This window comes from Atta cephalotes (genome assembly GCF_000143395.1).
Source record: "Atta cephalotes unplaced genomic scaffold scaffold00103, whole genome shotgun sequence".
Taxonomy (NCBI): domain Eukaryota; kingdom Metazoa; phylum Arthropoda; class Insecta; order Hymenoptera; family Formicidae; genus Atta; species Atta cephalotes.
Window position 1 is genome coordinate 117,246 of NW_012130167.1, and position 26,070 is coordinate 143,315.

A 26,070-nucleotide genomic window follows, 5' to 3' on the forward strand; every position below is an offset into this window, starting at 1 on the left:
ACCCCTTGCACACATTAACTTATAACTAAAAATAACTATTTTTAGTTGAGCGGGATTTATATCCAAAATATATAAAGTGCGCAGATTGGATTCAGTGGATTAAATGCAATAAATACATTATATGTACCTACCTCATAATACTTGTAAAAGATTGTAATTATCACTTTATATACATTATTTATCATTCTTAATTTTTAATAAAACTTTATAAACACAGTTTATAAGTTAATGTGTGCAAGGGTTTCAAAAAGTTCTTTTTTTAATATGAAAAATAAGTATTTCAAATTTCTAATATTTTTTTCATAGTACAAAATTTTTACTGGTTCATTTACCTTAAATATAGTAAATAGTACAATACTTAATAAATTAAATTTTTTGAGAGCGTATGTATATGTATATATATATTAGATATAGTAAAAAGAAATCCATTATTTTTCCATTCAATTTCATGCAAAAATAATAGATTTCTTTATATCGGAGTTACTTTATTCAGAAATGGATGTAGATACTCAGTTTATGTTCTAGATTAATTTTTTTCGTTCCATATCCAGCTATATTTACTTATTCATCATGATTGAATGAAAAAGGACTGAATATCGATATATATTACCGAAGTTGAGAAGAGTTTCGCTTTAGGCGAGATTGCGGCATCATATTATATAGACACTTCTACTGGCGTTATTAATGTAACAGCGTCATACTAGTAACAGTGTCATACTAGTAACGAGCCTTCTGTTACTTGATTGAAAATCGATCAAGCTCTAAATTTAACGTTTTGCTATTTCATATCCATCGAATCCGTTACCACATTTTCCTACCCCAACATTAGTTGCGTGACCGATAATTTTAAATTATGTCATTTATTTCTCGATAATTCGTCTGTGAGAAGACAGTTTTTCTTGGAATAGAGCAGAATAATCTTCATAAAAATCTCATTACTACATGTTGTGGATATTATTTGTGTACTTAATTAAAACTGAAAAATAAAATGGTGATTAGTGGAATTATTTACTTTATCTACTGCCTATTTAATGATTGATTGCAATGATTGATACATCAATATTTCAAATAATCGTTTAATTATCGGTTGTTTAAGGAGGTCTCCTGCTTTAAGAAACCGAAAAAATAGAGATTTTTTGTAATTTTTTTCAAAAGGAAGACTAATATTTATCGTTTTAAAACTTCTTGCATGTTTTGATAACTATTGTAGAATACAAATTTTTATGTAAAAAAAAGTATTATAAATAATAAAAATATAAACAGTAGTTTAATAATTTGGCGCTTTACCACGATGTTATGATTTTGTGTACATCCTAGCGACAGTCATTTTTACTGAAAGTAAAAAATTAAGAAATATTAGGTATGGGAAAAAGTTCGTGGCGTTTTTCCCGTTACATCTAACGGCTAATCTCCCGTTACACCTAATAGTTATAATTGGTAGTTTTTTTATCCTAAATGAACTTAAACAAAATTTTTTTTAATGTATATTAATTAAAATTTCGTGCAACTTTAAAAAAAAAAATTACGATTTTCATAGTAGCCACTTCTTCATGCAAAAAAAACTGTTAATGTTGATATTTATTTAATTTTTTAGGTTTATCAAAGATGGTTTAACTATTAACTAATGAGCCCTATAAAAAGTTGATTGGTCAAATATTTTTTTTTCATTTCGTGTACACAAAATTGAAGGAAAAATAAATTTCGAAAAAAAAACGCGTTTAAAGATTTCGATTTATAGTTCTTGAGTATTTACTCGGAAGCTAATCTGTTATTCTAGGGACAATAATTCTTCAGCTTCCTTATGAAATTCATTTTGAGCCATTCTATAAGCTACTCGGGTCTCTCTCGTATTGCTAACAAGAAAACCGACCCTCATTGATTTTAATGAGCTTTGGCTATGTTATAGAGCATTAAACAATATTAGATCCATATTTTTTTGTCTGTGCTTATCGCAAGGTTTAGGGTACGAAACACAATCCTATGACGCTGATTCCCCGTTTAAAAAAAAAATTAATTTTTTAAGAGTTCTGTATAGATTTTTGATAATTCCAGAGTTCCTGATAGTTTTAAGAAATATTTCCATTAAAGATATGAAAATGCGATTTAAAGATACGGGGGCTAACTTTACGCAGCACCTCATTTTTGAAAAAAAATTATTTTTCTTGAGAGTTCTGGATAGATTTCGAATAGTTCCAGAGTTCATCGTATCAGACGTATTTTAGAAATAGTTCTGTGCGAGAAAGTAAAAAAAATATGATTGAATACCTAAATTAAGTATTCAAAAAATAGGCATAACAAATATTATTAAATAGGCATTTAAAAATATTAGTTTAATCCAATTTCCTTATTAAGACTTTTGAACTTCGCGAGACCTTACCCAGAACTTTCAACAGAACTGTCAGGACTCTTTAAAATTTTTTTTGTATTTTAGAATAAGAAACTCGACACCTACAATCGCTCGTTGAAAACTTTTTGATTCTATTTTGTCATTAAGATTTTTATATTTCTCGCAAAGTTCAATCGAACTCTGTCATTTTTTTTTAATTATTATACCTATGCGCCGTGCATTCGTATAGACAAGCGTTGAATTTATACCGAAGGACTTGAATTTCTAAAATTTTAGGAACATATTCTCGAAGAGGAGATTATTCTCTATTGTCGATTTATGAAAAAAAAATCTATTTTTTTTATTCTCTAAAACAAGAGATTTTCTTATTATTAATAAATAAACATCAAAGAATAAGAAAAAGTGGCATTTTTGCTCGATATTATAGCGAAATATTTTGAATTGTCAATATTTAATTTCTTATTATCATGATTATGATTTTTCTTACGTTAATTCTCCGTTTGTTAGAGTACATGTTTTACCTACAATATTAAATAATATTATACAAATAATATTATACAATGTAATATACAATATTAAATATAATTAAAATTAATTATAAAGAATTTAAAAAGAAAGACGAATGCAAATTGTATGTTTTATGTCTATGAATAATGGAAGCCATTGTCAGAGTACGAAGAATGCACAATGCATATTTAAGTATAAGACACGGGGTTCATGAGACGCAGATGTGGCAATCTTGCTTGACATCCCGTCTGCAAAATCATTCCGAGACTATTACATTCCATCAAGTACATATTTAAGTTAAGCTCAGGTTTGACCCCGTACATATCGTGCTCTTCAGCTTATCGTTAACAAATGAATAATAAGGCCTCGCAATATCTCTCAGGATTCGTTCGTATTGAGCGTTTAGACTGTAAGCTTTATTTTATCATCCTTCCGCATTATGTAATAAGTGACAAAGAATGAAACTTACACATTGAGAGAAAAATGCTTGGTATTTGTGATGATAACATTTTACTAGAACTTTACTGCTATAATATTAGTGATAATAATCTTAAAATGATTATAATTTATAATCATTTAAATCATTTTTATGATGATTTCAACATTTTTATAGTTATAATAACTAATTATAGTTATAATAACTAATTATCATTTTAGGTCATTTTAGGTACATTTGTTGCTAGAATTATACATATGGTTATTATTATTATTATTATATTAACCCCCCTCTCTCTCAACTATATGAGTGAACTCATTTGGACTCGGGTGAAAATTTTTCTGTCACTATTTTTATACAGTTAATATTGCAGAGTTGAAGTGAGAGAATAAAAAAACTTGGAATCGTTCTCTGTCGATCGCCATGATGCAATTGTTTCGTTGTTGTCTTGACGCTAATTGTGATGCAATAAAAATTTGGCTTCAATAACTTGAACTCGTCAAATTTAATAGATTTTTGCCGAAAGTGAAAATTCGTTTTTAATAAATGGCTGTCTATTAGCGCTGTTATTCAAGTAGAGAAAATCGGGGCATCATGGGTCACCATGAATACCATGTATCCTCGATTGTTTAACATAATTTGGAATGCTTAAATTAATACTATTGATACAATATGATTGTTACTTCGTTGCCCATACTTTTTATTTAGGTGGCAGTGATTAAATTCCAATGTATCGAAAAGCAATCAATAATGGTTTTCGTGATGCAATAGTAATTTTTTAACCGCATAAAAATATTTTAATATTATTTTTATAATAGAACATACATGTATGAAGGTACGATCGCTCTATTTTTCTCAGAGTTATAAAATCGTCAGTAAATATGTCGAAATCGTTATATATTTAACATAACATATTTTCATTGTATTTTTTAATGAAGAAAATACTTGACATACCTCTTTTTCTGAGCATGTATAAAAATGTTCTCACTTTAGTCGTGCAAATAATTACACTTTTTGGAATGAATTAATATAATGTATCTTTTTTTAAGTTCACATTTTCCTCTTTTCAAAACATTACTTATTTTTATCAGTATCTTTTTATCATAAAGATATGATTTTTTGAGAAATAAAAAACTCATTATTGCTGCACTCTTCACAAATTGTTCTTTAATATTTTTTGGCGTAATTTTTTCAATTATTATCAAAACTTTTTATATTTTGATATTTCGATTCTATACATTTCCAGTATTAAAAAAAATTTTTCATTGAGATTTGTGATAATTAAAAAGCCAGTCAAAAACGCCGTGGGTGATTTGGACATGTAAATTAAGATTCTAAAACGAAACACGTAGTTGAGAATTAATATTATATACATTATAATAATCAGAATTATAGCAATATGTAATAATTACAAATATCAAATTTTTTTCTCGATGCAACATATAATATGAGCGCCCAAAGTGAACGCAGCGCAGAAAAAACGTCAGTGATGACGTCATTATCAACGATATTGAATGAGTCTATGACTGCGAATTTGTAATTGTTTTGTGATATCGACTTTCATTAATTCAGTGAGACTTTTCACTTACTGCAGTTATAAAAGCTACACTGAAAACATACATATCATATATACATAAATATTGAATCAATGTCATATATACATCAATATTGAATCAATGTCTATTTTGGAATAAAATAGCTCGAAATCCAATGCGACATGGTATGTCAAAATGCGGTCGAAACATTATCGAATATCATGCGAATGGTATGAAAATACAATACGAGGAAATTCATCCTATTTTAAAAAGAAAGTTGTTTTTTTTTAATGGGAACCGTAATGACGAGTGAAAGTTTTTTTTAAAGTTATGAGATATTTCAAATTCTATAATGTAATATTGTCATTTTGATAAACTGAAACTTATACTGAAGAAAACATATAAAAAAATACGTACTCTCTAAAAATTTTTAGAATGAACGTAAATTTACTTTGAAGAACGAAATCATCTCACTGTTAATATTAAAAATTAAGTCATTCTTTTTAAAAATTGATTCAACTTTCACTTTTCAGAGTGAGATTCCACTCAAAAAATTTAAAGAATACGAAAAGAGAAAAAAACGATATTCGATTACGAATGTATATATTTGCTTGTAGAATATGACATTTCAGATATTTGTGCGAAATTGTTTGTTCCAAACCTATTGTATCGGGATTCAACTTTAAATGAAATCAACGAGGATTTAATCGAGATACGTAATCATCGGTATTGTTAATGCCGCAAATGAAATCGCTTCCGTGGATGTGAGTCATCGATAATTATCGTAATTAAAATCATACGTGCGAAATGATACGAATCTGATATGATTAGTTCATTAATGTAATCGTGACGAATTTTTATTTTATTCAATAATGTCCGTGTGCGTAAAATGATTTTTGCGATTGATTTTTCGAATCTCGATGTCATTTTAATTCGTAAATAACGATTTTGAAATGTTTTTCTCAAATGTTTAGTATTAATATCCCATATTTTATAAACTTAATTTCATTTATTGGATGACCATAATGACGAACGAAATAATTTACAATTATATTGAATAAATTAAACGATAGCATTTCTACCATTAATCGAGGTGTCCGAAATCAGATTATTTTCAAAAGGTAAGTCGAAAGGGGACATATTTGAACTAATCTTGCAGATCATCACGAGAGTTTAAAACACCCTCTACTGCTATTCCTAACTACTATTCACCGTGTCTTATCAGAAAATGTGCTCTTTATCGTTTCGTGCTCTCCCTCTGCCCTCTTAAATAACTTCTGTAAATGCTTACGGCAATTCAAACTGAATGCACCACGCTGGTCAAGTTTCTATAAATAGTCTTTGCTCGAAAGTCAAGATAAAGTGAGACCTCACTAAATTCGACGTCATTGTTTGAAGATGCGTAACAGGTATCAGAGCGTGATTTCAACTATGAAGAAGCTTAGATATAGACAAATATTAATTTCTTCCTGATATTCTTCGTGATAATTAATGATTCTGAAAACGGAGTAGGAAGATTAAATTACTCGTTACGGAAAATCGAGATTTAACTTGAAAATAAATCGATGGTTTTTGTGACTACAAAGCAGAAGTGAAATCGGAGATCTTATCACATGAATGATAAGTAGCGCGAAACTGTAATTATTGTAATTATTGATAAACGGTAACGAAAATTTTATCCGCATATTTTTCATTTCTAATGTTTTTGTATTGCTCCGACTGGAAGACGGAATTAGCAAGAAAAAAAAAAAAGAAAGATAGTAGAATGTAAGGAATCTCACGTTTAACTCCCAGAGAATTCGCGTGTAACTCCTAGAAGATTCGCGTGATTTACGTTCTTATCGTAAGTGGACGATAACTCAGGTATAACTGCGGGCCATCACGGAATTAAGTAGCCCTTCCATTCGACGCCGCTATCAAAGACCTGATATCGAGCGAAAGGCGTCAAAAATATAGATTTCGCGCGTGACTCTGAGAGTCTTTATCCTAAATGATTTCGCGCCAGCGTCAAAATATATCGGTCCCACGATATCTGCCACGGAAAAGGATGGACTCTCATCATAGAAAAGGTCAGTCACCGATAGTTCTACTGTATTGGATTTTCGACGACGATCAACTATGTCGCACAATAGGCAATTGATCGTAGCGAAACAACAATACTCTTCCGCAAAATGTGTATTACGCGAGTCAGTTTCCGATCGAGCCTTGTTCCTTTCAGTTTCGGAGATTTGGCGCAATATTTCGGTACGAATGGCTCCGTGGCTTGATTCCGGAAGTATCGTATCCGTACTACTCTGTCGGCTCGAAGGAACACAATTTGAGAGTTAGGAGTAAAGAGAGATAGAGAAATCGACTCTGGGATATTGCACACGTTAATCTTCCTACCGGCACGAAAATGACAATGAGCGACGGACAATAGGTCCGGAGAAGAAAACAATACCGGAAGAGGAATAGGATATATTTCGTTCGACCCTCCTAATCTCTTTGTGTAGACAATCATTCGATGTACAATACTCTGTTAATGCGTTTCAAATAGAGTCGATGGGATCTTTGTATTCAAGTGTATAACACGCAAACGGGCACATCACGTCTCTCTCTATTCAACTATATTTAATTAAGCGTATAGCTATCATCGAATCGGCGAATCTTAGCTTTCTGCCTTTACTCAGCTTTTATGAATGAGAACTTTTGTTTTTTTGCGTAATGCGTAAATCACATAACTTCATTCCGACACATTGCGCATTCCGAATCGCTGACCGAATCAAAATGTTCCATCTCGCACGGAAACATCGCGGATTCTTCTGGAGCCAAGAGGACCGATCAAAGGAAGCACTGTGTGGGCAATTACTGTACGGTGCAAATTTCTTCGCGCTATTACGTTCTAGCGGATTCTAAATGGCTTCTAACACATGGAAAAGTTTTAGTAGCCATCACATAAATCAGACTACCCATTCTTCGTTCCTGTGATGATATGTTGGCGTGCTTATGAATTCTCGAATTTTTACATTTTCGCAATATAAAACGACAAGAAATCTTGGTTTCTCGAAAGGTCATTCTCAAGTATTGTTGAAGGACGCCGTTGGTTTCTCAGTTCGTTCACTGTACAGGCGATGCTGAATAACGCCGCGAATTCAGATCAGAAGATCCAGTGAGAAATGCATATCGAGGAACCGAAAGGAATTCCGTCATAAAATTCCACGCTGACTTTCTGTGGTATGGTGTCGTACGTGAATAGCATTTTTTTTCATTTCCTACGTTATCTCGTAAGTATTTATTGCCATCTCTGGCGAGAATCAAGCGCTCACCGTCGCGATTCACGGATATTTTATCCCCGAATTTTAGCCTGTTTAAGGAAATGTAAGATAATTGACCACACTTAAGCCTGTATTCTTGAATAACTTCTTAATGTTATGGAATTACAATAAGTTACGAAAAAATATTATTTATATTCTAGAGACCTTTCTTTACACAAATTTATAAATTTAATATTCCGCATTATTGGAAAAAATTAATATATTATACCTTGCAAAAGTGGCATCTTTCCTCTATATATATGGATAAGATGTCACTTTCTACGAGAGAAAATGTTACGAACAATTAAATAATGTGATGCAATATAAACTTGCAAATTTTATTTATTTACAGTCCATAGGTATGATAAAAACATAAATTGAGAAAAGAAAGTATTTTGGGAAGTAAGTTGAACATATTTTTATTCGTTTAAACAGCATTTCATTAACTTAAAATATTTCGAATTATTTAAAGCAAAATTTTAATTCATTAAAATCATTGTAATAACGATTTCAAGCAGGAAAAATTGTGATTTGCATTTATTGTCATTTTATTCCCAAGTATAAGAGAAATACATTCAATTGCATATAAGAATATTACAAATTATAATCTATATCACATGACCGCCAGGGAACACTTATTAAAACTGTATATTATTTACTCGATTTTATAATAAACATCGAAATATACAGACCTTAGCTATTACCTTAGCTATTATCAAATATTACAAAGAGCATGTTTCACGACCTCACTACCTTTTCGTATTTCGTATAATCTTTTCCAATCAACATTGGCATGAATATTATATTTCATCTCTGCCGATAACTGCACACTGTTTACCACACACTTTTGCACAATCAGTATGGCCAACGCGCATTCTAAAAAAAACTATAAATAAAGAGACATCTTCTCTCTTGTGGCATTTTCTCTCGAATTACCTTATATGTACTACACGAGTCAATACATCTATTGAGTGCACATGATACGAAATGTATGTATGTATATATGTGCATCGTTGATTATTTTATACACCGAGGTGTATAAAATCCTATACTTCCGAGTGGCGGAATGCATGGCGACTGATAACTGTACGATAACTGTACACGCGATGACGACGGCTCTACTATTTTTTTTATGATACACAGATGGAGAAGATGACATGGAAAAAAAAAACACAGGTAAGGAGTGATGAGAGGTAGTGTCGTGGTCTGACACGGGTCACGCGAAGCTAAAATTTCATTTGACGACACAAAAGCATTCCAGCCATGATCTCCTTCGCTCTTCTTTCTCGCTGCTCCACCTTTGTGGTCCCTATTCAAGGATGTTTTTAGAAATACAACATTCCATGCTAGTTGGACATTTCGAGATCACTTCTCGGACATATTTTTTACAGTGATTTGTATATTTTTAAATCTCATTTGTATCAAGGATTTCTTCGAGTATTTTTAACTGTCATTTGTATCGAAAATTTTCTCGGGTGACTTTTTCTGCCCTAATATAATTGTTCTTTATTTATACATTCGTGCGAAACATCGAAGAAACCAGGTAAATCTGTCGTAAATTTAACTTGGAGAGTTCAATGATATCTTTTATGTATCTCCTATTTGCGGTATCTCGAAATTAATACATGAAATAATAGCCGGAGTCGTTGGAATAAACAGCGTTTACGGCAAATACTAACGCTTCATAGCTGAAATAGTCACATTGTACGAGCGCGTATAGTTGTGTTCTCAATTCCTTGTCCTTATTTATTGCGCCATATTAACAAAGATTTGATTCTCTCGAGTGATAATTATATATTATATTCGATATCAATCTCAAGGACTAGTGTGTATATTAAACAACATCTGCATGGGAATAATAATTTTACTAAAGTATTTAAAGGTGACTCTACATACACGATCAATAGTATTAATTAGTAATATTGAATCAGTAATACTGACAATAAATATCAATATTTTTAGTACATTTTTACAATCTTAAGATTTTACAATCTTAATCTCAGTATTATATTAAGTTGTCCGGAAAGTTCGTGCCGCAAAAGATTTAAATTTAATAAATGTATATTAAAAATTTAAATCTTCTGCGTTTCAATTTTCCTTCAAAATCGGCATGAACTTTCCGGACAACCCAATATATTTCATTTTTATATTTAATTTTACGTTACATTATCTATTGCACTGCGACATACTGTGACATGGATGCTAATAAAACGATTCTGATGCTCAATAATCAAAATCCAGATCACTGTCAGTATTCTACGTCAATCCATCATCAATATTAATCACACACGATCAGTGATATTGTCAGAATTTGTTAATATTGACAGTATTAATCATATAGGGTTAAGAATTTATATAGATACATATTATATAAGATTATTCATATAAGACTATTCATATAAGAAATTGACCAATCACAGCCGCAAGAAAAATTATCGGCTATTTGATCACTTTTTTACTCTTGCGCCTTAAAATTTCATTGTAGACGTCATTTTACTCAAAATCGGTCAAATAATTTATTTCTCTTTTCTTAATGTTTTCAGAATACGATCAATATATATTCGCTAACGAATCAATGTCCGTTTTTGCGATCAGTTTTTCCATGCGTTCGGTAATCCGTCATGACGGTCTCGATGTCGATCGTTTCCACTATAAAATGTCAATCAAATATCGCTATGATGCTTTCATGTCCAACGAGCCACGTGCATGATTGCATGTAGATCTGCGTGCTTCGCGGATTATTGAAGGTACAAAAGTGGCAACTGTAAATCTGCGTTTTATGTGAACGTGAACTACTGCGTGCGTTAATTCCATGCGGGCCATACACTACATAGCACATTTTCGGCTTGTAAATGTGCGGCTTGACAACGCACGCGAATTGTAATAAGTTATAAGTTTGACAGCAATGCGTCGCAGTCGTTACGACGCGCGAATTTGCTCTGTGATTTCGATGCTTTGCGTTGCGAATTGTCGACGCGTGTTTCAAAAGTTTGCCTCTTTTATTCGCAGCAAAGTCTCGTGTTTTACACGAGCGTGAAACTGCCATGAGATGGTTGCCTCGTTTGTCATTTGATGAAGAAGTCGGCGAGATTTGTTTCATCGCGTCTTTTGTCTCTAATGCTCTTCACATCTGATTTCTTTGTAATTTTATGTTGTTTCATGTAAAATCAGAAAAGTATATTTATATGAAATTTACTGAACAATAAAAAGTCTAATAAAAAGTCAAAGAAAGGAATTGTGTCTCTAAGTCTTGACTTTCTTTTCGGCGAAGTAAAAGAAAAAGTTTCATAAAATTTCAGACGTATTTCAGTTTTTCCAATCATGAAATGTCGTTTAAGCGATAGAATAGAATCGTTGGAAAGTATCTCCTTCTGGATCTCAACACTCATTGTCAAAGTCATAATGAAGAAATTAGACGTTTTGATTCGATGTAATAAGTTTAAACGCGCGATATTGTCTTGTTGGCAGACTGTGTGTGTTCCGAGTAAAGAAATTCTTCGTCGGTTCCTCGATTCACGCTCGGATGCACGCGAATGCACACTATACCTTTTTACGAGTAGCAAGACGTGTCGGTTGTCACCGGGATGACGTGAACGATGAGTGGATTTGGAGCTGCACGTTGCACCTTCGAGCACTACCGCTAGCTCGTAAACTCCTAACGACCCAGCAGTTTTAGGGCGATGCCTCGTACATCGTCTCTTCTGTAACGTGTACATTTCGCGTTATTACACCATCATGCATTCGCCGATGAACGTAAGTAAAGTGTCGCGTATGGCGAACTTAATCGCGACTATTAACACGATGCGAATCCACATAGTAAGCATCTCAGAGTATCTTACTAAACCGACAGCGGTTTACGACGATAATTCCTGTTCTGGTTAGCAAGCGATAAACCCCAGGAATGTTTCAATATGCTTATGGGAACTTTAGATTTATCTTTGAATTGTGTACCTTCAAAAACTATTGAAAAATGTTATTTGTGTCATAATTGCATCGTAAGCTGCATACTCTGAAAATACTCGACTTGTTTATAAATATAAGCACCGATGAGATAAAGACGGCGCTTATAGAAGTTCGCGTGCTTGTTAAAATTTAAGTGATTAAGAGTAAGAAACTAACAATACAGTACTAAATTTATGATTTATTAGTTTCTTAGATATGTACATATGTTTAAAACTTAATAATACTCGATTTTTATTGAAAATTGTGATTTTAATATTATCATCCGAGTTTGATTATCAATAAAGATAACTGCAGAGAAAAAAATCGTATAATTTTTCGGCAATATATAAAATATTATAGCATTAAAAGTATGCGCACTTATTTATATACTGTTTATATAATAAAAAATTTAATAAATTATCAAAATATTATCAAAATATTTATGTTAATAACCCTGGTAGAAATTTCGTGCATTTTTTGAGCAGTTATTAAACAGTTATATCAACTTCTGTCTAGTAATTAAGAAAGAAAACTACTTAGGATTCCAATCACGATGTCACACTTTGTTTGCAGTTACTGCATACAAAAATTCTGTAAAATCTGAATCCATTTAGTGAATAGAACACAACAAATAATGGATATAAAATTGATTAATAAGCAAGTCAACTGCTTATGAAACGGACATTGTCCATTTCCTATTCAGTATTGGCACAACTAATGAGAATACAATAATATTAGATAGTAATACCATTATTAAATATCCATACTGAATAGACATACATTTCTAACAAGGAATCATAAATTTTTATTAATTGCAAGTAACGTCATCGTTCTTTAATTATCCCCGAGTCCCCCTGGATTCTATTAATAGTCATGAAAATTTGCTCAGACGACGGTCTTTAATAGTATCTCGTTGTGCTGAGTTCAGATTTCCACTCGAGTGTCATCCAGATATCATTCCATCCTTGTTGTTTATCGTACATTAGATAAGAATGACATAATACCTGGGGAGCACCTAGATGAGAATCTGAACACGCCTCTAGTGATATAAGGCAAGACGAAATCTCTAGAAAACTAAGAAGCATGTGTAATTTTACAGTTTGAAGCAAGTTGAAGTGGCAATAAATGTTTGTCATGCGAAGCTTTGTTTTCAAGAAAAATGATCTTTATAACTGCACGTTTGTTCAACTAAAACTTGGTTAATATATCAAGCCAAATATTTTATAGCTTTTTCTTATTTTAGAAAAATATAAGATGAAATATGGTGCTAAATTTTTGATGACACACATTTCCTATAATTAAGTATGATATATAAATGTATATTTTACTTAAATACACTTGCAGTGTCTAATTATTGGTGCGCCAAAATTGTAACATCATTATTTATATCTGATACATTTCTTGGAAAAAAAATTGAGGAAATGTCTGAAATAATTAAAAATGATTATCAATAATAGATTCAACCTATTTCCCATTTGGATATATCGTCTTTAAAACTCGGATACTGAAGCCATAATATTCAGAATAAATACTTCGTCGCATCAGAATTTATTGATGACTCATTGAGAGCCTATCGACGTCGAAAACTGATATTGCTTATCCGATTCGATAATAGCTCCACGAATTAGGCGATCTGTTATCGGAGATTTTCCTTGATATTATAGAATAGCTCGAGAATGAACGCACAGAAGGAAAAAAAACTCAAGAGTAATCTTGAAAGGATGATGGAGCGCCAAGGATTGATTAAGTAGCTAAAGATTGACCTCGATATACCACGTAAGGGATATCAAGACCGCGCCAGACCGACGTACACGATAGCGTGTAGCGCAAGCGAAAACCCGAGAGGTGCCTTACGAGACTGCGAGGCAAAGTAGTCGGCAGTTGCTTTAATTGAGTTAGGTGCGGCGACAGTAATCCATAACATGCACACACAAGGGAGCCGAACGAGCGAGCGAGCGAATAAACGAACGAATGTGGACGAGAGGACGTTGTAGAGAAGCCGGCGGTCACCGGCAACCCGTTCCATCCCATCCCGTTGGTCGGTTGCGGAGAGCGGAGAGTGGTGAAGAGGAAAAGTGGAGAAGTGTACCGCCGCGATTTCTCTCCCTCTCGCGCGCCCCCTGCATTGCCACGTCTCTCCCTCGCGTGAAGCTGGCCTGTGCGCGAGGCCTGGTTTAGCTTCGATTATCGATACGGAATGCACTTAAAGCACATAATGCACCCACGAGGCGGCACGTTCGCCCGCAGTCAGCCGTATCCTGGTGACCGCTCGTTCTTTTGCACTATTTTATGATTGCGCATACGTACGTAAATCGCCTTTTACTCCTTTCGCGTTACTATAACGCTGGCATCAGCTATAATCATTCGTCGAAGGTACAATATTTGCGATTGAAACTGAGGGACGAGAGGCAGAGGTGAAATTAGGATAAATCGGCGTAATATATTCATTTCCGTATCGAGAGATATGAAATAAATTATACGATATGTATTGATGTTTTTACCTCTAATGATATACATATATGATATACATATATTTTTTATTAATTCTTTTATTTTTAATGATGTTATTTATACAGCAAACTAGCCTAAAGTAAAATGAAGATCAACAATTTTTTCACTGAGATTCTTTTCAAACAAAATTTCTCTGCTCAATATAATGCGGTTAATTTTCTTTAATTGTCGAAACGATCCGCGCTGATAAAAACCGCCGAGTAAATAATGACCAGTATTATTTTTACCGTAAACCAATTTAAGCTTTTTTTCCACGCCAATTTTTCATCGCGTTTCGCACATTAAAAAGGATGCGTGCGCGGAGTTTTGTACGCGTGTCACTGCATTACTTACTTATTGCCAGTCACGTTAGGTATGTCGGTACGTGTGACCTGGTTATCAATAATCCTCACGTTAGATAATCCCCGTAGAACAGGGTAGATAGCAGGCGTGCGCCGCACCCATTCTCGGCAATCTTTCAACAAATCAATTCTCGCTTCTCGTGACAGTGTGTCGAGGATATCGCGTTGCACAGCCGCGATTATGCGAATTGCGAGCCTTCTTTCTCGGCTCTTCGGAGGGAAGAGGTATATGGATCTATATAGACACCCTCGAGGATATGCGACTTCGAATTGGGTCGCGCGCTCAGAACGCAATATGTCAAACACATACGTGCGACGTGCACGTTCACGGAAATGCGTGCACGATGTAATACGGAATTTGCATAAGCCTAAACTAAATGTATAAACACGTTTTGCCTTCCGGGTTATCATCGCGTGCTCGAGCCTCGAGGCCAGCTTACCTCACTATATGTATACACTTCATGGGACTATTAACCGTATTTCGCTCGAAAATCGCTGTGTGACATCTCGCAATGCACGTGCGATTAATTTATTTCTCGGCGCAATGTATCTTCCCTTTTTTTTTTCTAAACACTTTTTTAATTACAGTTAATTAAACCAGGTGTAACCATCTTATTAGGCAGACATGAGATCTGTTTTCTGTAGCTGAACTAGAATATACTTTTGGAACTTAAAGTGAAATAACTGGTACTCTCTAAATTTCTTGGAGCGAAATCTTACTCTAAGAGAGTGAAAATATTATGACTATTATTGCTGTAATAATAATAATAATAACAGTAAGTATGTATATAGTTCTAGCAACAAATTTATAATAGTTGGCAACCTAAAATAACTATAATAGTATATATTATATAATATATAATAATAGTATATAATAAAATAGTTGAAATTATCATAAAAATGATTTTTATTAAAAACTATTTTATGATTATAATAACTATAATTATAGTCATTTTAGGTTGCCAACTATATACATTTGTTGCTAGAGCTATATACATATAGTTACCGTTATTATTATTATTACAGCAGTAATAATCATAATTATAGTAATATATAATTGTAGTTACAAATACAAAACATTTTTCTCTCAGTGTGATATACAAACAAAAATATTATAGTCTTATTTCAAAGATTTTTAGTCTTGATTTTGAAATTGGTGTTGATGCAATTAATTACTTCGCACTCGATTCGAGACTTGCTCAGTTAAAATCTTATATCAATATAAAATCAAGACTAAAATCTTTTATATTTTTGTTTATATATGAATATATATGGTTGATTTAAGAATGAATTTCTGCTTTTTCCTGCGAACATGTTTAATATTTGACAAAAGTGAGAAAGAAAATTTTAGTGCAGTCTAGTTCAAAATTAAAAAACAGGCCAATTAAAGCAGCTTTGTAACTGTTGTAAAATTCTTCCATATAATTCGTCTTGCTCTTAATTCCTTACTGAATCTAAATATATAAACTAATCATATTAAAGAATTTTACAACAGTTGCAACGATGTCTTTTTGCTGAATGCAGCCAATAGCTACGCGTTTTAGAAATTATTCAATACAGAAGAGAGCAATCGTCGACTGAGAATCTAATTAGCAACCTCGCTTTCGCAACTCTATCACTTTCATGTTCCGTTTTACCCTCGCTGTTCAGTCTCGGCGTGCATCACTTTGACAATAATCCAGATATAATATTCTAGAAATCAGGGACAGCGATGTGTTTCTTGATATTTTCTTCGATCTGGTCGCTTTATAATTCTTGCTCGTAATTGATCCGATAATTACGATAATTATTTTATATAGCGAACAAATAAATAACTTAAATCGATCATACAAAAATTTTAAGGTTTATGATGCGCGTTAGAGCCTGTCGGACACGGGAGCTTTTTTTTGCGATGCAAGTGTGTTCCAGTGTGGCGGAATCATTTTTAATTGTTTTTTTTTTTTTTTATAAAATTTACCAGAGGGCCGTGTCGGACCCACGTGTCCGCAACAAATGGCGCGCAATTACGTCGGAGAAAAGTGAGAATATAATTGGTTTCGTTTCTGGTAATGAGCGTTTGATGTTATCGGAATAAATTTCGTGTTTTGCTTTTCATGTTTCCGGCGCGACGCGGTGCGGCGCGATTGTCCCAGAGATGCGTATCAGTCGCTTCAGGAAATATCGCGCGACGCGATGCCCGGGCGAGATATGAAAAATGCGAAACGGCTCCCGGGCCGACGTGAATCCTTTCACAGTTGACGCTTTTCCGATGACGTTGCTGATAACGCCACGCCGACGATAATACCGGAAATGGCATCTCCCGGAGTCGATCCTGTTGTCGACGACGACATCGACGCCCGCGAAAAAGTTTGCATTTTCATAAATTTCTTTCTTTTTTTTTCCGCCGTCCGTAATTTCTCGATGGCACATACCGCGTGAAATTAGCGAAATTATGGAGCATGATGGACGTGTTCGTACAATAAGCGGCGCAGTAATGAATAAAAAGACGAATAAATTCGGAAAATGTTTTAATCCAATTAAATAAGTTAATAGCGCGTTTTATCGCGAGGCGCTCTCGTGGAGATAAACTCAGGCGCCACACGAATATGTAAAATTATAAGAATTATTCGTCCGTATATTACGTTTAGGCGACTTCTCGCTGTAACGCGATTTGGGTATTAGCGGAATAACCGGCACAGTGGGGTGCTTAAGCGGCACAAATATACAACGCCCGTCGACCGGCTCCAGTGTGCACTTAGTAAAATGAGGATTAATAATTTCCACAGTTCACACAGCGAGTTCCATCGTTCTTGCGTTGGTGTGACGGTGTCTCATGAAAAAATTTATCGCAGAAAACGCCGGCGATAAGTGTCAATTGAATCGGTATCAGTTACATTTTATCAGAAAGTAAGATTTAAATACATATAATCATTATGTTTCATTATTCACGTTTCATTATTCATTATTATCTATAGCTCGACCTATAGTCATTCGCAAAAAGCGATTCGAGGTGAAATGAGAGTTATTATTATTATGAATTGCGCGGATTTCTATAAATACGCCGAGCAAATAAACCTTTGAGAAATTTATTAAGCATCGTTCTAGTAAATTAGTTATACCAAATTCATCACCGGAAGCTCTATCAAGTTTCGCGGATTCGCGAGCACTAAATAAACTAGATGATGTTCCAATATAATTTCCAGCTGACGTTACGCGAGATGTAATCGATTATCCGTTGAAGAGCAATTATCAAAGTGCAAACGATCAATTTCTCATTCACTCATAAAAAAAAAGAAGGGAAAAAGGAAGAAAGATTTGATGAGATTGGACAATATATATATACCAGATGTCGTGTAGGTACGAATCGAAAGTTTTTCGCTGTGGATTAAAGAGTGTTGCACGTTGCCACCTCTGGAAAACAGCGGGTCGGGGGAGAAAACGGTACGGTCGAATTCAATAAATCTCGCTCGTCGATAGCTTCGATAAATGGTTTTGATACGGAACACGGCTCCATCTGTAATCTGCTAGAACGTACCTGGTTTTTACGGCTTATGACATAAATGTCGTTAGGTCTCTTCGGGCACAAAATAGAATATAGGACAGTATGACACAAATTTTTCCTAACGATCGAGTATGAGAAATTTCTCTTTTTTTTTCTTTTTTTTTATTCCCTCCACGAAAATCTTTTTTCGCAAACGAATGGAATTCGTGTGTCGCTTCTTTTGTGCTAGCTTATAGTATTAAGTTACTGAGTAAATTGATAAAAGTATTTTTGAATCCTGTGGTTTTCGTTCATTCAATAAATCATACATCTTTTTTGGGAAATGTAAGCATATAATAATAAGAAAAGATTTTTAGCTTACAATATTTTAACTTATGACAGCTTATGAAATATTCATGGCACGTAAAATATTAAGAAATTGCGGAATATACTATTTCCCTGTACTTGTATTGGAATATATTCCAAACTAACTGCAGATTAAAAAAATAAAGTTGATATACAGCCAGTCGATGGACGGCTGACATTCCTAGTCACTGTTGCATTGTTGACAAACGTAATGAAAAATGGCGATCTTTGCTGAACGTGCCGCTGCAATATCTCTTTGATATTTGAGTATAACATTAGAATATACGATCTCGTAAAATATGTAAAAAAAAGTGAATGCATTAGCGTTTCATGTTTGCATATCGTTCCATTTATCGCGTCTATTTCCGACGTTACGACTTGTTATTATAAGTAGTCGCATTATTGCATTAATTTTCTCAATGGAGCAATAATCGCCACGATATTATATTGCATCAGCATTTTTCATAATTTCATTCTACATCATAGTCGAACCATAGTCGGTCCATATTGAGAGGCACGATATAGAACATAATGTAAAACACAACAGGAGTAACGTGGGAAACTTGATAGAGAAATTTTCCGCTATTATGCGAGAGCTTTGCGGGCGAATGCAATATCAGGCGAAGTACTTAATGGATCTTTGGTGCGAAAGAACTAGGCTAAGGGATGCTTTTCCCCTCGAAGATGTCTAAAGGGAACGGACGCTGACGTTGGGAAGTGATGGTGTTAACGCGGCAGCTAAACGCGAAAATACAAATAGCCTTCTCGTGCTACATGAATGTTACTCTTAACTGGAGCGGAACAAGATAATGGACAAAGTGTTAATTTGTATGTTTGAAAGGACGGATCGGTTCGTGGTTATGAGTGTACTCGATTGACTATGATTGATAATAAATTTGAGTGACGATTGTCCAAATGATTTTGACACAGAGACAAAATGGGAGGGAGGGAGTATGATTTCCAATTCAATTATCGGGGGATTCCTCATTCAACGAGTCATATATGTGCGTAATTGCGCTAGTTATACGTTATATTTTAAACAGGTTGAGCGACACTCGTTTATCAGGTTTCCGAGAGAAACATAATTAATCTCGTCGCTATGAATAGTCATTAACGTCAGAGTGATTAGATTGTTAAATGCCACTTTTATCAAACAATCTTTATGAAATGATAAAAAAAAAGAAAAGGAAAACGAGGAAAAAAAATCAATCGAATACAATGTCGGAAAAAATCTGCGCAAGCGATTTATGGCTCAAGATATCTAGTAGCTTCCACTCATCCTGTCGTATATTATTTATTTTGTCGTTTTTGACCATATTTCGTAGTGACGGGTTTCGGGCGTGAACGTTTGCGAGCCCGGTTGAATTTTATGCAATTCCGGTGATATCGCTTTTACGGCGGCACAAATTTACTTAAAATTCGGGACAGAGCCCGCATTAAGTGCGGGTAAACCGCATTGTGGCCGAGCCACGCAAGCTGCAGGAATGACAGCGCTTCGTCGCTGCCATCTATTGCGGTCGGAAAATATTAACAAAAAGAGTGACAGGGAACGTTTTCGGTGTTCAAACTCAAAAATATGAACAACAAATATTCAAAACAAAAGCATTTTGTACCGCTTCTCTTTCCTGTTTTCTCGTATGTGCATATTTCTTTTTTTTCTTTTTTTAGTGAAAGCGGATTATTTTTTTCGTTACAATATCAATAACAATCTTGTTTAAAATTACAAACAGGCATCTTTTTTCAATAACAGTTACTAACAACAGTCATTATAAATAATTTTACATACTTGAAACCAGTATTTTCTTCTATAAGCCTTTGCTTCATCTTCGTACATTAAAGAGACTCTAAAGTATTAGAAATGTCTACTTTATGTAACTTGAATAGTTCTGAGATAACATTCCAAGTTGTATATTCGCTCTTCGGTGTTGGTGGAGTAGACATTATTGTGAATGATGCTCTGCAACGTATTCCGCCTCGAGATATATAATTTCTAATTCAGTATTCGGCACTTGGAAATTTAGTTAAAATCGTTCTATCGCGAGTTATATATGTATTTTCTCTAATATTTTAACTTTCGTTCTCTTTTTATAAGCACTCGCGAGAATTCTCGAGATTGTGATAATTTGATCTCTTAAAAACTGTATCGAGAGAACGTTTAATATTTTAAATTATGTGTAAAAAATGTAAAATAAGCACCGATGAGATAATTCATGTACCGATAAAATAAATGCGATGCTGAATAAATGCGAGCTAAAAAAATTATTAAATTGTGCCATTTAACAAGGGATTGCAATTCTTAGATTATAAATTTATCGTTTAACTCATATTTCTATATATTATTCAATTGATTTTCTTCAGAACGCCTGCTATTTTCGTTGACGTTGCTAAAATATTCAACATACGATATATTCGATGAGATCTACGATAAAAACGATAATGTATACTTATATATACCATAATTATTTTATTAGTATTATTTAGTATCATTTAGTTATACATTTAGTTATACATTTATATATGTTTGATTATGAGATAATATATCGTCATATTGCAATATGTTGTCTGCAAACGAGGAGTAGTTTTTTTAAAATACGTTCTAAAATTTTTAGAAAACAAGAAAGAAAACCACAAGAAAACTACACATTTTATAGAAAATAATAACATGCCAATCAATAGGATGTGAAATGTTAAACAATACAATTGCTAAAAATATGCATTTTATTTATCTTTAGAATGTCAAAGGACATAATGCATTTTGAATGTCTTGATTTCTTCATATATACATATAAATTGACGGTGAAAAAAATGTTTTCTGAACATTCCAGAGATATAATATAAATTTTTCAATACTGAACACTACAATACCATCTCTAACTGAAAAAATAAAATTTTGGACAAAATATAGTTTTGAAAGTCTGCTCCTCAAATATTATAGACTAAGAAAAGTTCACATTCTTTGCTATCAAATTTTTGTTTTCGTGTAAGAAAACGATATCATTATTCCTAAATGTGAACAAGGTCCTTGAGCGATTATCCACGTTTTACCGTGCGCAATATCTTAAATGGACGATATCGTCATCCCTCGTATTTTCTTTATGTTACAGCGTCTGCAACGAGATTGAGGCACTCGAGGCACCTGGACGAGAGATCGCAGTTCCCGGGTGAGGGTAAATTATCGGTGAGTGCTTCTCAATTCGTTCTTGATTCGATTTCTCGTCCCCTCCTATCGCCGCCGCGCTATTTACACTCCTTTCCTTCTGTCTCAGACACCGAGCCCGATTTCTTTTACCATCCAAGATCCCAGGGATGATCCAACCAGATCCCCGTATAAATCACCTTTTCAGCAAGTTGGATAATGGATTTGTCCTTTTCTTCATCGCCTATCTGCCGAACAGTTTAAATATTTACCGTGTGCGCACATCTGCTAATCGTCTTTATGTAACATCAACAAGCTGAATTCATTGTCATTCTGTTGGAGTTGTACGGAGTATGCAAAAGATCGCGAGATAGCGAATTGAAAATATATCTTGCTTTCATGACGTCATCTTAATTATTCCCAGAGTTTTACTTTTGTAGTTAAATAAAATAGAAGACTCGTTTTTAGAAAGTTCTAAACTTTAAAGGATATTCAAGTCAATATCGTGCATTTCTCACCAATGCGACATACTATTCAAAATGTATGTAATAATATTTAGTATTAATACTTGCACAGAAAAATCAATATCATTAATGATTTCTATTTAGACTCTTCTTTTATCAACTGTTGATCACATTTGCAAATGAAATCGTGATCTTGTAATGTTTGACATAGAACTCACTTCAATGATCAATGATTTCCTACTATCGAGTTGGGACAAACACGCGGACGTTGTTTAATCTTTGAAGTATATCAAATGTAAATATAAAATATATCATACATTGTTACCAGAATCAAAATTTACTTAGTGAACTTTTCCATAGAAAGAAGTGTTTGATTAGGCAGTTTGCGCCAAACTGAAAGAGACTTTTTCTTTGTTGTTTTACATGAAGCGTTTTAAAATTTAGATGCTTAATTAGATACTAAAATTAGATTTATAATATATATAATAGTTTATGATGCAATATTTTTGTATTTTGCCAATTGATATTATAGTTCTTAAATGCTTATATCAACTTGATTGATCTAACTTTTTATTTAGATTCAGAACTTGATTATAATATTGGTTGTTCTTCAAATTAATTTATTATTTGATTATAATATTGGTTGTTCTTCAAATTAATTTAATTATATTTTTTCTTATATTATAAAAAGAAGCAATATTCTGAATAATGAATTTCTTTTATTCTGATTTTATTTGAAACTTTTAAATACAAATGAAATTAGATAGTATCTTAAATTCATAATATCAAATTACACTGAATTTGAGTTATTTTTAGTCATATATGTAGGTCGCCACTATTTCTCTCTAAAATTCTACATTAATTGATTAAAACAATTTCCTGAATTAAACAATTTAATTTAGGAAAGTGTATTCAATTTGATTCAAATTTTATTTATTATTTATTAAGAACACATGTTAATATATATATATATATATATATCCATTTCCATTTATATATATTTCCATTTAGATACAATAAAAATAATAAAATATTGTTTAACTCAAATATATATATATATTTATTTATATGTATATATTTAACTCAAAATATTATTTAACTCAGGATTGTATTGTATTCTTTAATATCTTATGTCAATACAGTTTCATCAGGATGTGAATCAGGAATGTGATTATTTGTGAAAATAACTGAGCTTCAACGACGTTTTGCAATGTCAAAACACGAAGCATAACAGTGAACGGTCTTATATTTTTTATGTGACATCGAATTCTATGTGATACGCTTCATGCAATCTTTATACAAAAATAATTTTCGCAGAGATCACTCATCATTTGATGAATAAGTGCGAAAATGTTTATGGTGTGAGACACTTTGGTAAGCTTGGTTGGCGGCCCCTGAGACTTGTTTACGAATCGCTCATAAATCGTTGACGTTACGCCGAAGTTCACTTGGTAAAGCGTAGGAACGCGAATTTGCGGACGAAGAGCCATAGGAGTCATTTCATGCGCGTGATTCGTTAGACAGGACTTCGACAAATAGTACAATCTGACGAGAATTGCCGTTTCGCCAAATCCGTAATTGGATGCTGAACTTGTTTGGGACCTAATCTCGTGAATTCCAGATAGACATGTCAGAGAAATTCCCTGTGATTCAGATGTGACTTCCATGTAGTAGAGGGAATTACTTATAAACGTTCCGTATTTTAATAATTAAATTCAACTGTAATTACGAAGGGAATAAGCCATTGGATATCTGTAATTTTTTATTAACCAAGTATTATTTGTACTGTCAATGTTAGAGTACAGTTTCAATTATTTTTATGTTGCTAAAATGGAGACAATTATTTTAACAATTTCTAATAATAAAATAGTTTCGCGCAAGTTACGTACAATATTTAACTTTGTATCATGATAACATTTACATTTCTTTACATTTAAAATGAAATTACGTGTCTCTTTTATTTTATTTATAGGGGCTTGATTAGTTACGAACTTTTAATTTTTAATGTGAGATATCTTATTAACTTACTTTAATTAAATTTTTCCTTAAGAAAAAAAAATCAAACATCACGTACTTAAAGAATAATAAAAGTTCCGCCGCAGTGCAGTGATCTTTTTTCATGATACATGATATATACGTATAATAAAATATAATTTTCTTGTAGCTACATTAATGGAGTAAGGTTTATTACTCGACTCCTTTATAGAATTTCATTGCTTTTACTTTACTTTCAAACTTACATTGCGAAACCAGAGATGGTCGTGGCGAAGCTTGTCAGTGTTTTACATATTGAACAAGAACGTCGCACGTCACAAGCAGTTCGCATCACACGAAAGCTTTCTTGTTTTCAATATTAAATTAACAGTTGAGTATATATCTGGCGACTTTGTTTATACCGTTAGTTTAAATTCGGCACAAAGTCCCTTAAGGGAGAGAAGCTGCCGCTTGTTCGTATATAAGTATACATACATAAAGATGTCAGTTTTCTCTCTTGATTTACGACACACCTGCACCGCTGTGGATTCACTCAAGTATCATATTCACGCTGACATTAAATGGAACATTGCTAACTAACACGATCGTGTATTTGTCTTATCACACTAACAAAGTAATGTTAACGATGATGGTGTTTGTGATGACCTGTAGCTCTTGTTTCTATTTAAGAGCTTTTCTTCTATTACGGACATACTTACGACGATGGTAGTAATTATAAAATATTTACTACTTGAAGAATTTGGGAAACTTGGAATACTCTAGGAATCTTTTCTTTATCTTGATAAATCAGGAAACTCTCCGAGAATTTTATTGGGACTCGGAGAACATTTGTTGAAATTTTTTTTGAAGATCTTATTCATTTGTTTGCAAATGTTATATTTTTAATATCGAAATGCTGTAAATCTCGTTTCATTTAAAAAGAAGTCCTCTTAAATATTGACATTTTCTTTATAACAGATACTAAATTTTTTGTCTGTTGCAAATAAAAAAATAAAAGTTTTATGCAACGTAAAATTATCTATTTTATGAAACTATTTACTTTGAATCTGTGTCTAAAGATACTCTGATTTTGTCTTTCTTGAATAAAAGCTTGAATAAAAGTGTCCAAAAAATCAGGGAATTCTCACGGATTTTTTTTTTTTAAGATCTAGCAAATGTCCTGAATTGGATTTTAATTGGTGAAACTTTCTTTTGGAATCGGCCATATAATAAGTCGGATATAATATAATGGGATTAATATGTTAAAACATGGTTAACTTGTTTATCATTAATGAGACTGGAAAGTACAAGAGTGAATGCCGGCGTTATACCGGAGTAACGCATGACGTCGGCAAAGTGTTGCGCGAAATTCTAAGCATCTAAGGGATGCCGAGACGTCGTGTTCCATCCGTGCGAGCAAACACTGCGAGCATACGCGGATTATATTTCTTACCAAATGTTGTTTACCTAAGAATGTCGTTATCCTCCGTGGAACAGAAAATAGTAATGAATATTAATGTCGCGACCATTTGATTACATTGAAGATAACGTAAGCGCGCCCAGGGAAAGCGAGAATACTTAGCATTATTACGCGTGTCCTCCGTGTTTTAACATGAGGTTGGAGAGAATTGAAAAATTACGACGTATTATCATCTGCGAAATTAATTTCTTGCTTTGCAAATTTTTTACATCGTTATCGGTTATTATCGTGATACACATTCTCTCTCTCTCTCTCTCTCTCTCTCTCTCTCTCTCTCT

At 33.2% G+C, this 26,070-nt stretch overlaps 1 protein-coding gene across 1 annotated transcript in view; it reads left to right on the top strand.

Moving 5' to 3' along the window:
* The window catches only part of LOC105625003 (DE-cadherin-like), a 45,476-nt gene that overhangs the window by 8,619 nt on the left and 10,787 nt on the right, over window positions 1–26,070 (top strand). The window contains exon 2 of the mRNA XM_012206344.1: window positions 21,843–21,916. Coding sequence (XP_012061734.1) covers window positions 21,843–21,916 — 74 coding nt within the window. The remainder of the gene's footprint in view (window positions 1–21,842; window positions 21,917–26,070) is intronic.